General features: G+C 47.7%; 1 protein-coding gene across 1 annotated transcript; it reads left to right on the top strand.

The window, feature by feature from the left end:
* Window positions 1-14,507: 14,507 nt before the first annotated feature.
* Window positions 14,508-15,709, top strand: LOC149912236 (rho GTPase-activating protein 33-like). Its single transcript, XM_090130669.1, has 3 exons — window positions 14,508-14,582; window positions 15,228-15,350; window positions 15,532-15,709. Exons 1-3 carry the CDS (start codon window positions 14,529-14,531, stop codon window positions 15,667-15,669), a joined length of 315 nt encoding a protein of 104 aa, XP_089986795.1. The 5' UTR covers window positions 14,508-14,528; the 3' UTR covers window positions 15,670-15,709.
* Window positions 15,710-15,770: the final 61 nt, after the last annotated feature.

A 15,770-nucleotide genomic window follows, 5' to 3' on the forward strand; every position in this document is an offset into this window, starting at 1 on the left:
CCAGAATCACAGCATGGCCCGGGTTGGAAAGGAGCTCAAGGTTCATGAATCTCCAACCCTTGGCTCTCCAAGGGTGCACAGGGGGCTTTGTTCTCCCTGTGGTGCAGCTTCAGTGCCAACTCACAGCTGAGCTGGTTGGCACACTGTGACAGCCTGCCGCTCTGAAGCTCTTGGGGCAGTGCTCAGTTCTTTCTGAAGTACTCTGGAAAATGCTGCTTCTCCTTCACCAAGTCTGTTTCCAGACAGACGTCTTTTTCTCCTCTGTACACACAAACAGTATCTTGTAACTCCCTGGCACAGTGCTCAGAAGTGATACTTCTGGAAGCACGTCAGAGAAAAGTGGCCTTGTCCCAGTGGACTTTCAGAGCAGATGAGAACAAGTCTTGGTTGACGGCTTTCTTCTGCTTCTGGAACTGCACAGGCAGGTTGTGTGTTGTCATACTTTATGCCAGAGTGCCAAACTGAAGCAGTTTCTGCAACCTCTTTTTTTCATACTTGTCACTCTTTGCTCTTTCTGAGACCTTAACTTAGTCATTTTTAATGCGCTCTCATCTAAACTACTGTGTCCTCCAGTGTCAGTGTTGTATGAATCAGGACTGTGGGATTTCATCAGTGAAAGGATTCTGCTCTAATGACTGTCATTCTAAAGCTGATATTGTTTCTACTGCATCAGGCTTGCAGGAAGCATCTTTGATCAACAGAGAAATCAGAAAAATTGCTTTTCCTATTGCAGTTTCCTTTTAACTAGTGATGAAAGCTGTCAGTTTATTTTTGGTACCAGAAATCCTGGGATGCAACCAGGTTAGATAAGAAGTGACACTGAGTGCACAGTAAAGGAACATAGATGAGATAGCATCACACAGCTCTGGAAAAGATGTTCCAGCTCTGTGTCTACCTACACCTTCAGGAGATGAAAAGTACTGGCTTACTGAGGTGTCCTGGGTTGCAGGTTCTGTTAATCTCCATTTTTGGAAGAGCTGCTTGCAATAAATACCTTGTAAGGTGAATGAGCTTGATAGAAGTAGGGTGTGAAAGAGATGGATTTGCTGTTTCCCTGAAGGTGCAGGAGAATTGCTGTGCCTACAGTCAGTAAACAAGGCAGAAATCACTGTGTTCCTCAGAATGAAAGGCAAAAGAATAAAAATCTTCTTGTGAGTGACAGCATGCCTGAATGAAGCACAAATCTAAACATTTAAAATAAGGGCTAGTGTCAAAGGGACTTGCAGTATTTCTCGTGAAGAAATATTTGATGCTTCTTTATGAAAGTCATCATAACAAAAGTGTACTGATGTCTTTGCTGAGGATTTCCTTGGTTCCAGCCTGAAGGTGTGCGCAGGCATGAGCAGGCAGTGCTGAGCTGCAGGTGAGTGCCTGTGTCCCACAGCAGGAAACCCGTGGATGTCTTCAGGGGTTTGAAATGGGCAGAGCTGTGAAACCTGCAGGCTTTCACTGAAATTGTCCTCTGCTTCATTTTGTAATCTTAGTTTCACCAATGCTTTCCAATATGATTTTCGTATGAATGCAGATACATGGGATAGGATTTAAAGTTTTTATGGTGCTGCTGTATAGTTTTCTGTGGTCATCATAAGCCAATAAAAAAAATAAATGTGAATCAGGCAATCTATTAACAACCTGTGGCAAGTGTCAAAACAATGAAATTCCTTGCAGGAAGACAATATTGCTATATAATAATGTGGCTATCCAAAACTGTTAATTATACTTGATGAGCTGGAGATAATCCTGAAATGCAGGACTTTGATCTTAGCCAAGAATAATAAAAGTTATTATCGTTCTTAAATTGGCAGCTGCTATCAAAAGCCTGTGTCTTATTTCCCTTTTAGTAACACTGGCTAAATCAGAGAAACTGATAAAAGAATTTCATGATTGCAGCTTAGGGATTCTTTCCCACTTGACCAGAAGTACCCTATGTCCAAAAATGTCTGTAAATACTTTTTCTATATTCTTTGGCCAGTTGAATTGATATTTGAGATGAATGGCAAAAACATTTTGCATACATAGATAAGCAATGCAAATTTCCTGGATTGTTTTAGAGAAAAAAGCTCCGGTTATCTGATCGTTTCCATGCAGAAATAAGATTTACAGAAAAATTCTCATTATTATTATTCATGCTTGAATAAGTTCAAAAAAGAGATGTGGGGGATGTTGTTTCAATTCCAGGTGATTGTAGGAAGGACTGTCAGGATGGAAAGGCTAGTGTCTGCCATGGGCAAAGAAACACTTCTGGTTTTCATGTTCCCTTTGTCTTTGAGTGCAAGAGGCCATGAGGAGAGAGTGCCCTAAACATGGACCTTTTTTGACCATTGCAGCTGAGATGGAGAAGTGTTCAACCTTCTAGAAGGACTTCAGGACAAAGATATGTAATGAAAATAAGTCCAGGCTGGCTGTCCTTGTGGGCATCAGCTGCTGGCATCTGCATAGTTGTTGCTATGGAAATGGGAGAACAGGTGGAATGTTGCATTTCCTTGCGTGACACAGTCACTGGTGAATTCAAAGCCAGAGGGGTTTAGTAGAAAGAGTTTCACCTCCCTGCCAGATTAGGCAAAGGTGAGTGGGATGTTGTTTCAATTAGTGCTGATGTCAGGAAGGACTGTAAGGATGGAAAGGCTGGTGTTTGCCATGGGCAGGGAAACACATCTGGTTTTCATCTTCTCTTTCTCTGTGTGTGCCAGAAAAAGAGGACAGTGTGCCCTAACCTTGGACCCCTCCTGCCCTCTTCTGCTGAGATGGAGAAATGTTCCAGCTTTTTGAAGGACATCAGGACAAAGATATGTAATGAAAATAAGTCCAGGCTGGCTGTCCTTGTGGGCATCAGCTGCTGGCATCTGCATTGCTTCTGCCATGAGCATGGCACAGCAGGTAAAAGATGGCTTTTCCTTGTGTGACAGAGGAGCTCTTGACTTGACAGCTAGAGGGATGTAATAGAAAGAGCTGCAACCTCTGCCAGACATGGCAAAGGTGAGTGGGATGTTGTTTCAATTAGTGCTGATGTCAGGAAGGACTGTAAGGATGGAAAGGCTGGTGTTTGCCATGGGCAGGGAAACACATCTGGTTTTCATTTTCTCTTTCTCATTCAGTGCCAGATAAACAGGGGAGAGTATGCCCTCACCTTGTAACTCCCCTCCCCTCTTCTGCTGAGATGGTGAAATGTCCCAGCTTCTAGAAGGACATCAGGACAAAGATATGTAATGAAAATAAGTCCAGGCTGGCTGTCCTTGTGGGCATCAGCTGCTGGCATCTGCATTGCTGCTGGCATGAGCATGGCACAGCAGGTAAAAGATTGCTTTTCCATGAGTGACACAGGAGCTTTTCACTTGACAGCTGGAGGGATGCAATAGAAAGAGCTGCAACCTCTGCCAGACATGGCAAAGGTGAGTGGGATGTTGTTTCCATTGCTGCTGATGTCAGGATGGACTGTAAGGATGGAAAGGCTGGTGTTTGCCATGGGCAGGGAAACACATCTGGTTTTAACCTTCTCTTTGTGTTCCCGAAAAAGAGGAGAGTGTGCCTGCTACTTGGACCCCTCCTGCCCTCCTCGTCTGAGATGGTGAAATGTTCCAGCTTCTAGAAGGACATCAGGACAAAGATATGTAATGAAAATAAGTCCAGGCTGGCTGTCCTTGTGGGCATCAGCTGCTGGCATCTGCATTGCTGCTGCCATGAGCATGGCACAGCAGGTAAAAGATTGCTTTTCCATGTGTGACACAGGAGCTCTGTAGTTGAAAGCTAGAGGGATGCAAAAGAAAGAGCTGCAACCTCTGGCAGACATGGCAAAGGTGAGTGGGATGTTGTTTCAATTGGTGCTGATGTCAGGAAGGACTGTAAGGATGGAAAGGCTGGTGTTTGGCATGGGCAGGGAAACACATCTGGTTTTCATCTTCTCTTTGGGTGCCAGAAAAAGAGGAGAGTGTGCCAGCAACTTGGACCCCTCCTGCCCTCTTCTGCTGAGATGGTGAAATGTTCCAGCTTCTAGAAGGACATCAGGACAAAGATATGTAATGAAAATAAGTCCAGGCTGGCTTTCCTTGTGGGCATCAGCTGCTGGCATCTGCATTGCTGCTGCCATGAGCATGGCATATCAGGTAAAAGATTGCTTTTCCTTGTGTGACACAGGAGCTCTTGACTTGAAAGCAAGAGGGATGCAATAGAAAGAGCTGCAACCTCTGGCAGACATGGCAAAGGTGAGAGGGATGTTGTTTCAATTCGTGCTGATGTCAGGAAGGACTGTAAGGATGGAAAGGCTGGTGTTTGCCATGGACAGGGAAACACATCTGGTTTTCATTTTCTCTTTCTCTTTGAGAGCCAGATAAACAGGGGAGTGTGTGCCCTCACCTTGGAACTCTCCTACCCTCTGCTGCTCAGATAGAGAAATGTCCCAACTTCTAGAAGGACATCAGGACAAAGATATGTAATGAAAATAAGTCCAGGCTGGCTGTCCTTGTGGGCATCAGCTGCTGGCATCTGCATTGCTGCTGGCATGAGCATGGCACAGCAGGTAAAAGATTGCTTTTCCATGAGTGACACAGGAGCTCTTCACTTGACAGCTGGAGGGATGCAATAGAAAGAGCTGCAACCTCTGCCAGACATGGCAAAGATGAGTGGGATGTTGTTTCCATTGCTGCTGATGTCAGGATGGACTGTAAGGATGGAATGGCTGGTGTTTGGCATGGGCAGGGAAACACATCTGGTTTTAATCTTCTCTTTGTGTTCCAGAAAAAGAAGAGAGTGTGCCTGCAACTTGGACCCCTCCTGCCCTCTTCTGCTGAGATGGTGAAATGTTCCAGCTTCTAGAAGGACATCAGGACAAAGATATGTAATGAAAATAAGTCCAGGCTGGCTTTCCTTGTGGGCATCAGCTGCTGGCATCTGCATTGCTGCTGCCATGAGCATGGCACATCAGGTAAAAGATTGCTTTTCCTTGTGTGACACAGGAGCTCTTGACTTGAAAGCAAGAGGGATGCAATAGAAAGAGCTGCAACCTCTGCCAGACATGGCAAAGGTGAGAAGGATGTTGTTTCAATTAGTGCTGATGTCAGGAAGGACTGTAAGGATGGAAAGGCTGTTGTTTGCCATGGGCAGGGAAACACATCCGGTTTTCATTTTCTCTTTCTCTTTGAGTGCCAGATAAACAGGGGAGAGTGTGCCCTCACCTTGGTACTCTCCTGCCCTCTTCTGCTCAGAGGGAGAAATTTCCAAGCTTATAGAAGGACATCAGGACAAAGATATGTAATGAAAATAAGTCCAGGCTGGCTGTCCTTGTGGGCATCAGCTGCTGGCATCTGCATTGGTGTTGCCATGAGCATGGCACATCAGGTAAAAGATTGCTTTTCCTTGTGTGACACAGGAGCTCTTGACTTGAAAGCAAGAGGGATGCAATAGAAAGAGTTGCAACCTCTGCCAGACATGGCAAAGGTGAGTGGGATGTTGTTTCAATTAGTGCTGATATCAGGAAGGACTGTAAGGATGGAATGTCTGGTGTTTGCCATGGGCAGGGAAACATATCTGGTTTTCATTTTCTCTTTCTCTTTGAGAGCCAGATAAACAGGGGAGTGTGTGCCCTCACCTTGGAACTCTCCTACCCTCTGCTGCTCAGATAGAGAAATGTCCCAACTTCTAGAAGGACATCAGGACAAAGATATGTAATGAAAATAAGTCCAGGCTGGCTGTCCTTGTGGGCATCAGCTGCTGGCATCTGCATTGCTGCTGGCATGAGCATGGCACAGCAGGTAAAAGATTGCTTTTCCATGAGTGACACAGGAGCTCTTGACTTGACAGCTGGAGGGATGCAATAGAAAGAGCTGCAACCTCTGCCAGACATGGCAAAGGTAAGTGGGATTTTGTTTCAGTTGCTGCTGATGTCAGGAAGGACTGTAAGGATGGAAAGGTTGGTGTTTGGCATGGGCAGGGAAACACATTTGGTATTCATGTTCTGTTTGTGTTCCAGAAAAAGAGGAAAGTTTGCCTGCAACTTGGACCCATTCTGCCCTCTTCTGCTGAGATGGTGAAATGTTCCAGCTTCTAGAAGGACATCAGGACAAAGATATGTAATGAAAATAAGTCCAGGCTGGCTTTCCTTGTGGGCATCAGCTGCTGGCATCTGCATTGCTGCTGCCATGAGCATGGCACATCAGGTAAAAGATTGCTTTTCCTTGTGTGACACAGGAGCTCTTGACTTGAAAGCAAGAGGGATGCAATAGAAAGAGCTGCAACCTCTGGCAGACATGGCAAAGGTGAGAGGGATGTTGTTTCAATTCGTGCTGATGTCAGGAAGGACTGTAAGGATGGAAAGGCTGGTGTTTGGCATGGGCAGGGAAACACAGCTGGTTTTCATTTTCTCTTTCTCTTTGAGTGCCAGATAAACAGGGGAGAGTGTGCCCTCACCTTGGTACTCTCCTGCCCTCTTCTGCTCAGAGGGAGAAATTTCCAAGCTTATAGAAGGACATCAGGACAAAGATATGTAATGAAAATAAGTCCAGGCTGGCTGTCCTTGTGGGCATCAGCTGCTGGCATCTGCATTGCTGCTGGCATGAGCATGGCACAGCAGGTAAAAGATTGCTTTTCCTTGTGTGACACAGGAGCTCTTGACTTGAAAGCAAGAGGGATGCAATAGAAAGAGTTGCAACCTCTGCCAGACATGGCAAAGGTGAGTGGGATGTTGTTTCAATTAGTGCTGATATCAGGAAGGACTGTAAGGATGGAATGTCTGGTGTTTGCCATGGGCAGGGAAACATATCTGGTTTTCATTTTCTCTTTCTCTTTGAGAGCCAGATAAACAGGGGAGTGTGTGCCCTCACCTTGGAACTCTCCTACCCTCTGCTGCTCAGATAGAGAAATGTCCCAACTTCTAGAAGGACATCAGGACAAAGATATGTAATGAAAATAAGTCCAGGCTGGCTGTCCTTGTGGGCATCAGCTGCTGGCATCTGCATTGCTGCTGCCATGAGCATGGCACATCAGGTAAAAGATTGCTTTTCCATGTGTGACACAGGAGCTCTTGACTTGAAAGCAAGAGGGATGCAATAGAAAGAGCTGCAACCTCTGGCAGACATGGCAAAGGTGAGAGGGATGTTGTTTCAATTAGTGCTAATGTCAGGAAGGACTGTAAGGATGGAATGTCTGGTGTTTGGCATGGGCAGGGAAACACAGCTGGTTTTCATTTTCTCTTTCTCTTTGAGTGCCAGATAAACAGGGGAGAGTGTGCCCTCACCTTGGTACTCTCCTGCCCTCTTCTGCTGAGATGGTGAAATGTCCCAGCTTCTAGAAGGACATCAGGACAAAGATATGTAATGAAAATAAGTCCAGGCTGGCTGTCCTTGTGGGCATCAGCTGCTGGCATCTGCATTGCTGCTGGCATGAGCATGGCACAGCAGGTAAAAGATTGCTTTTCCATGAGTGACACAGGAGCTCTTCACTTGACAGCTGGAGGGATGCAATAGAAAGAGCTGCAACCTCTGCCAGACATGGCAAAGATGAGTGGGATGTTGTTTCCATTGCTGCTGATGTCAGGATGGACTGTAAGGATGGAATGGCTGGTGTTTGGCATGGGCAGGGAAACACATCTGGTTTTAATCTTCTCTTTGTGTTCCAGAAAAAGAAGAGAGTGTGCCTGCAACTTGGACCCCTCCTGCCCTCTTCTGCTGAGATGGTGAAATGTTCCAGCTTCTAGAAGGACATCAGGACAAAGATATGTAATGAAAATAAGTCCAGGCTGGCTGTCCTTGTGGGCATCAGCTGCTGGCATCTGCATTGCTGCTGCCATGAGCATGGCACATCAGGTAAAAGACTGCTTTTCCTTGTGTGACACAGGAGCTCTTGACTTGAAAGCAAGAGGGATGCAATAGAAAGAGCTGCAACCTCTGGCAGACATGGCAAAGGTGAGAGGGATGTTGTTTCAATTCGTGCTGATGTCAGGAAGGACTGTAAGGATGGAAAGGCTGGTGTTTGGCATGGGCAGGGAAACACATCTGGTTTTCATTTTCTCTTTCTCTTTGAGTGCCAGATAAACAGGGGAGAGTGTGCCCTCACCTTGGTACTCTCCTGCCCTCTTCTGCTCAGAGGGAGAAATTTCCAAGCTTCTAGAAGGACATCAGGACAAAGATATGTAATGAAAATAAGTCCAGGCTGGCTGTCCTTGTGGGCATCAGCTGCTGGCATCTGCATTGCTGCTGCCATGAGCATGGCACATCAGGTAAAAGATTGCTTTTCCTTGTGTGACACAGGAGCTCTTGACTTGAAAGCTAGAGGGATGCAATAGAAAGAGCTGCAACCTCTGCCAGACATGGCAAAGATGAGTGGGATGTTGTTTCCATTGCTGCTGATGTCGGGAAGGACTGTAAGGATGGAAAGGCTGATGTTTGCCATGGGCAGGGAAACACATCTGTTTTCATTTTGTCTTAATTTTTCAGTGCTAGATAAATGGAGGAGTGTGTGCCCTCACCTTGGACCCCTCCTGGCCTCTTCTGCTGAGATGGAGAAATGTCCCAGCTTCTAGAAGGACATCAGGACAAAGATATGTAATGAAAATAAGTCCAGGCTGGCTGTCCTTGTGGGCATCAGCTGCTGGCATCTGGACTTCTGCTGCCATGAGCATGGCACAGCAGGTAAAAGATTGCTTTTCCTTGTGTGACACAGGAGCTCTTGACTTGAAAGCAAGAGGGATGCAATAGAAAGAGCTGCAACCTCTGCCAGACATGGCAAAGGTGAGTGGGATGTTGTTTCAATTAGTGCTGATGTCAGGAAGGACTGTAAGGATGGAATGTCTGGTGTTTGGCATGGGCAGGGAAACATATCTGGTTTTCATTTTCTCGTTCTCTTTGAGAGCTAGATAAACAGGGGAGTGTGTGCCCTCACCTTGCAACTCTCCTGCCCTCTTCTGTTCAGAGGGAGAGCTTTCCAAGCTTCTAGAAGGACATCAGGACAAAGATATGTAATGAAAATAAGTCCAGGCTGGCTGTCCTTGTGGGCATCAGCTGCTGGCATCTGCATTGCTGCTGGCATGAGCATGGCACAGCAGGTAAAAGATTGCTTTTCCTTGTGTGACACAGGAGCTCTTGACTTGAAAGCAAGAGGGATGCAATAGAAAGAGCTGCAACCTCTGCCAGACATGGCAAAGGTGAGTTGGATGTTGTTTCAATTAGTGCTGATATCAGGAAGGACTGTAAGGATGGAATGTCTGGTGTTTGCCATGGACAGGGAAACACATCTGGTTTTCATTTTCTCTTTCTCTTTGAGAGCCAGATAAACAGGGGAGTGTGTGCCCTCACCTTGGAACTCTCCTACCCTCTGCTGCTCAGATAGAGAAATGTCCCAACTTCTAGAAGGACATCAGGACAAAGATATGTAATGAAAATAAGTCCAGGCTGGCTGTCCTTGTGGGCATCAGCTGCTGGCATCTGCATTGCTGCTGGCATGAGCATGGCACAGCAGGTAAAAGATTGCTTTTCCATGAGTGACACAGGAGCTCTTCACTTGACAGCTGGAGGGATGCAATAGAAAGAGCTGCAACCTCTGCCAGACATGGCAAAGATGAGTGGGATGTTGTTTCCATTGCTGCTGATGTCAGGATGGACTGTAAGGATGGAATGGCTGGTGTTTGGCATGGGCAGGGAAACACATCTGGTTTTAATCTTCTCTTTGTGTTCCAGAAAAAGAAGAGAGTGTGCCTGCAACTTGGACCCCTCCTGCCCTCTTCTGCTGAGATGGTGAAATGTTCCAGCTTCTAGAAGGACATCAGGACAAAGATATGTAATGAAAATAAGTCCAGGCTGGCTTTCCTTGTGGGCATCAGCTGCTGGCATCTGCATTGCTGCTGCCATGAGCATGGCACATCAGGTAAAAGATTGCTTTTCCTTGTGTGACACAGGAGCTCTTGACTTGAAAGCAAGAGGGATGCAATAGAAAGAGCTGCAACCTCTGCCAGACATGGCAAAGGTGAGAAGGATGTTGTTTCAATTAGTGCTGATGTCAGGAAGGACTGTAAGGATGGAAAGGCTGTTGTTTGCCATGGGCAGGGAAACACATCCGGTTTTCATTTTCTCTTTCTCTTTGAGTGCCAGATAAACAGGGGAGAGTGTGCCCTCACCTTGGTACTCTCCTGCCCTCTTCTGCTCAGAGGGAGAAATTTCCAAGCTTATAGAAGGACATCAGGAGAAAGATATGTAATGAAAATAAGTCCAGGCTGGCTGTCCTTGTGGGCATCAGCTGCTGGCATCTGCATTGCTGCTGCCATGAGCATGGCACATCAGGTAAAAGATTGCTTTTCCTTGTGTGACACAGGAGCTCTTGACTTGAAAGCTAGGTGGATGCAATAGAAAGAGTTGCAACCTCTGCCAGACATGGCAAAGGTGAGTGGGATGTTGTTTCAATTAGTGCTGATGTCAGGAAGGACTGTAAGGATGGAAAGGCTGGTGTTTGCCATGGGCAGGGAAACACAGCTGGTTTTCATCTTCTCTTTGTATGCGAGAAAAAGAGGAGAGTGTGCCTGCAACTTGGACCCCTCCTGCCCTCTTCTGCTGAGATGGTGAAATGCCCAGCTTCTAGAAGGACATCAGGACAAAGATATGTAATGAAAATGAGTCCAGGCTGGCTGTCCTTGTGGGCATCAGCTGCTGACATCTGCATTGGTTTTGAAATGAGCATGGCACAGCAGGTAACAGATTGCTTTTCTTTGTGTGACACAGGAGCTCTGTAGTTGAAAGCTAGAGGGATGCAAAAGAAAGAGCTGCAACCTCTGCCAGACATGGCAAAGGTGAGTGGGATGTTGTTTCCATTGCTGCTGATGTCAGGAAGGACTGTAAGGATGGAAAGGCTGGTGTTTGCCATGGGCAGGGAAACACATCTGGTTTTCACTTTCTCTTTCTCTTTGAGTGCCATATATACAGGGGAGAGTGTGCCCTCACCGTGGATCTCTCATGCCCTCTGCTGCTCAGAGGGAGAAATTTTCAAGCCTCTAGAAGGACATCAAGACAAAGATATGTATTGAAAATAAGTCCAGGCTGGCTGTCCTTGTGGGCATCAGCTGCTGGCATCTGCATTGCTGCTGCCATGAGCATGGCACAGCAGGTAAAAGATTGCTTTTCCTTGTGTGACACAGGAGCTCTTGACTTGAAAGCTAGAGGGATGCAATAGGAAGAGCTGCAGCCTCTGCCAGACATGGCAAAGGTGAGTGGGATGTTGTTTCAATTAGTGCTGATGTCAGGAAGGACTGTAAGGATGGAAAAAACATCCTTCCCTAGACAGAGCATCGCTGTCCTGAATGTTCTGAATTCAGTGCTGATGTCCGAATTAATTGCAAGGTATCAATCTAACACTGAATTTTTTTTGCCAGAGGAGATGAGGGCTGTGCTACCCATCATTTCATTAATTCTGAGTAACTTTCTGTTTGCCTTTACCAAGGTCTGCTGTAACATTCGTGGTATCAGTAATGTCTGTCTGGAATCATTGTGAGGGTCTGAGATCTGATTTTTTTCTTTCTGGAGGGACCACTGAAATGAAAATTCAGACATGTAAGGAATAAACACAATTAATAGGCATTTCTGATCAGAGTGGAGTCACTTCTTGTATTCAGAATCACAGATTCATCAAATTTTGTCATTTGTATTTGTGAACCTCAATTTCACAACACCAAGAGGTTATTCTAGATTTGGTATCTTGCAACTTTGTATATAACTACATCACTGTAACCATAAATGTCTAGGAGCATGGAGATGGAGAAATTAATCTTCCTGTAATTCTCTGTACTGCAGCCCCGTGGTTGTCAACACCTAATGCAATATTGAAATTTCAGTTGAGAAATTGAAAGCTGTCCCTAACAAAAAAACATCTGCATTTGTTATTGAAATCACACTAAGGATCAAGAAATCCAAATGCTTCTAGCATAACCACGATTACAGGTAGTGTTTAGACAAGCTCTTACAGGAAAACCATGAACACAAGGCTAAAGAGAGACTAAGTGATGCACTCTGCAGGAAGATCTGATCTGATTACAGATGCTGTGCTTTAAGTACCCCTTATCATATCTCTTTTTCACTGTTGTGCAGGGGTTGGACTCAGTGATCTCTGGAGGCTGGAGATGCTGTTTGCTAATGGCAGATGGAGAGAGGAAAAGCAAGTCCAAGGCATGCTGTGCATAGCCACCACATGGCATCTGCACCATTTCCCCCTGCACCAAGGAGGAGCAGCTCACAAGCTTGGCCTGGGCCAGGGAAGGGAGCAGACAAACATCTGGACCGACCCCAAACGAGCTGGTTCTGCAGGTTGGGTGTCTTCTGCTGCTTGTCTCACATCCTGCTGCTCAGCAGTAGATTTGTTCCTGCTCAGTGCTAACAGGAAACTCACACAGCATTTCTGTTTCAGCTGTGCCAGCGCTTTGATCCCTTGCTGCTTGGATGGGGCGTTTGAAGAAGGATGCCTGTGCTGATGTCCAGCCAGGCTTTGGGGATGAGTCTCCACACCAGGGTACGACTGACAGGACTGAGGGTTGGGGATCCAGCCAGGTCGAGTCCAGAGTGCTTTGCTCTTGTTCTTAGTGCTTGTTTTTGCTCAGGAGGGCAGGAGGTGAACCTCGTGAACCCATGCCTGCAGACGGGGTTTGCAGAGAAAGAGGTCCTGCAGGCCTTGTGTGACAGCCACGGAACTGCAGCGAGGCTGCATCAGTGTAAAACACCAGAGATCCATGGAGGTGTGAAGGGGAGCTGTGGGCTGCAGTCACGCAGGAAGGGATGTGCATGCTCGGGGTTTGGTTGTTGTGTGTGTGTTAAGTGACTGTGATACCACTGCTGGGTCAGTGTGAGTGTACGGAACAAGTGTGACAGCCTTTTTGATGGAGCCCTGTGAAAGGAGTCCTATGGACTTGAGATCCAACTATCAGCCCGTGGGCATCATCCAGGAGTTGGGGTAGGGGATGAGGCAAGGGAAGTTGGGCTGAGAAAGGGATAAAGCAGTCTGGCAGTAGTTCTGTGTTTCTCCCATCTCCTGCTTTATTTCCTTCCAGGTGAAATAGATGGGTGCTGCAACATGCCCTTGAATGTAACAAAACCCACTCTAGTGTGGATTTGACATGGGCCCAGCACTGCAAGGTACGCTGCTGGGAGGAAGCGTCCATCTGGCTGAGGGCAGGAAGGCCCTCCAGAGGGATGCACTGAGGCCAGTTGTGCGAGGCTCAACAAGAGCAAGCGCCAGGTCCTGCGCTTTGGTCATGACGACCCCGTGCCAGCTTCTCCAGGATTTGGCTGGGGTAGAATTCCAAGCAGCCCCTGATTCCAGAACGTTGGGCTGGGCTGTTGGAATCTTCTGCCCTTGTGACTGGTCTTGCCTCCCCACCCTGTCCGTCGTGGTGGAGCAGCCTGGTGGCCCTCAGTGATGTCATAAGGGCTAGAATGAGGGGAGGAGCAGTGCGTGCTGCGTCCCTTCATTGGAGCGCTGGAGCTCTGACTGAGCAGCTCGCTTGTTGCACTTGTGCACCGACTGCGTCCCTTTGTCTTCACACCGTCCTGTGCAGCACCTTGTAGGTGAGCTGAGACAGTGTGGGAGAGACGGGGGGACAGTGAGTGCTGAGAACTGCTGGCTGGCGGAGCTCATAGGATCACATTATCTCCATCAGCAGAGGGGTGGCCATGAGGGACAGGGAGGTGATCGTCCCCCCCTGCTCTGCTCTTGTGAGGCCCCAGCTGCAGTACAGTGTCCAGAAAGACAGGGAGCTGCTGGAGAGGGTCCAGAGGCGAGCCACAGAGATGATCAGGGGACAGGAGCACCTCCCCTGCAAAGACAGGCTGAGGGAGCTGGGCTTGTTCAGCCTGGAGAAATGAAGGCTGTGGGGTGACCTCATGGCAGCCTTCAGTACCTAAAGGGAGCCTAAAAAGAGGAGGGGAATCAACTCTTTGACAGGGTAGATAACAGCAGGACAAGGGGAAATGGTTTTAAGTTGAAAACTTAACTCTTTAAGTTGAAGGAGGGCAGATTTTGGTTTTTCCCTCGTAGTCTTTGCTAAACCGTGGAAGCAAACTGACCTGCTCTTTCTCTCTCCTCTCTCCACCCTCTGCCTGCTATCCTGGTGCAGCTTTTGCTCGTGGAAGATCAGAGCAAAGTGACAAGGAACGGCTGCGGATTCGTGAGATTTCTCTCCCTCGTTCTGATCTCTTGCCAGGTACCTGCCATGCTTTGTCCCCCCACATGCTTTAGCAGCCCGTGACGCCCCGTGTTTAGTAACACAGCCTCATCCAGCTTTGATGGGACGCTGGTCACGTGTGGGTTTTCTCCACGTGCTCTGCAGCTCCGCCCTCAGAAGGATGCTGTCTGTGGTGCTGTGACCAGCTGGTCTACAGGAAACCAATCCCTTAGGCAAAGAGTCCCAGCCCCAGCTTGTGCAGAGCTGCACAGCATCACCAGGGACACCAGCAGGCGTGCTTGGGCTGTGTGAGTGTGCCCGACAGCTGTAGGGAGCACAGCAGAGATGTGAACAGAGAAAATAAAAGTGTGTTTCTTTTCAGTTCCAGCTTGTCACACCTACGCTGATGGCTGTGGCGTGCAGCGAGATCAGCTGTGGGCCTGACCTGGCATGGACAGAGGTAGAGTATGAAGCTCTGATTGGTCTTTGTTCCCTGACTGCAGCCAGCAGAGTGAGCTGCAGATGTGCTCTCCTGCTTTCCAAGAGAGCTCCTCTGTGGCAAGACAGTAGTGCAAGAGTGGCAAGTTTATAAAAGTACCAGAGCCATCTCGGCTGTGGGGTTTGTCCTCTACTGACTTTTCCCTTGAAATGGCTGCAGAAACAACAATCATTCTCTGCTCTGTTTGGCCTCGCTGTTGGTTGGACTGCTCAAGAGAGCTGCTTGGTGCTTGCAATGGCACTGTTTGCACCTTGTAACTGCAGCCGTAGCTTTGGTTTCCCTCTTCACGGTCTCCTAGCATCTGAAACAGTCAGCCTTCCTGCACAAAGAGCGCAGGAAAGGATGTGGCAAAATACACAAGGCCACCTGTCTGCGTCAGTGCCATTGCTGATTAGTCTGGATGGGGAGAGATGCATCTTTGCTGGCGTGTGCCTGCTGCACACCAGGGAGAGAAACAGCCGTTATTAGACTTGCAGTTCCTTCTGAAGTGCCCATGATAAGGACCGAGTGCATTTCCTGCAGCTTTCTCTGCAGATGTGCGCCTCACCTTGAAATCCTCCTTGTTGGTTCCCAGCTCCTCACCGTGGCCTGTGCTCTCTGTTTCAGGCTGAGAACAAGGGGAAGCCCCTGCTGGACCATGAGGTGGCACCTGTGAATGTTCCAGCTATTGCTGCTGCCCATGCTATTAAGAGATACGTTGCCCAGGCAGCGGATGAACTCTCCTTTGAGGTAAGCAGTTCAAGGCGTTCCTTGTTGCTCAATTTTACAATGGCAAATGTCTTCAGAGCTGCACTGGTGCAAGTGCTCTCAGGCTCGGCGATGTTTGGCAGTGCAGAAGAATGCAGACATTTGAGCTGTGCTTTCCTCCCAGCTGTGCTGAAGCTGGGATTGACGTTGCAATCTCTTGCAGGTCGGAGACATCGTGTGTGTCATCGACATGCCACCAAAGGAGCTGACTCCCTGGTGGAGAGGCAAGCTCGGCTTCCAGGTAGGCACAAGCTTCAGACTGGAGAGTGCAACTGCAGTAAAGGCAGGAATCTTAGCTTAGAGCTGCTCTGCATGCACAGGATGCCTAATGGACGTAAACAGTTTCCCTGTGTCGGTGTCAGAGGACCTTGCCGTTGGCTGCAAATGTTGAAAAATTATTAC

Source organism: Phasianus colchicus, chromosome Z, assembly GCF_987193195.1.
Source record: "Phasianus colchicus chromosome Z, bPhaCol1.hap1.1, whole genome shotgun sequence".
Classification (NCBI taxonomy): Eukaryota; Metazoa; Chordata; class Aves; order Galliformes; family Phasianidae; genus Phasianus; species Phasianus colchicus.

Bases quoted from the DNA above. Each gene is read 5' to 3' on its own strand.
- LOC149912236 (XM_090130669.1), top strand. From the start codon at position 14,529: ATGGCTGTGGCGTGCAGCGAGATCAGCTGTGGGCCTGACCTGGCATGG. The intron at 14,583-15,227 runs GTAGAGTATGAA...TCTCTGTTTCAG, and splicing joins CTGACCTGGCATGGACAGAG to GCTGAGAACAAGGGGAAGCC. The intron at 15,351-15,531 runs GTAAGCAGTTCA...AATCTCTTGCAG, and splicing joins CGGATGAACTCTCCTTTGAG to GTCGGAGACATCGTGTGTGT.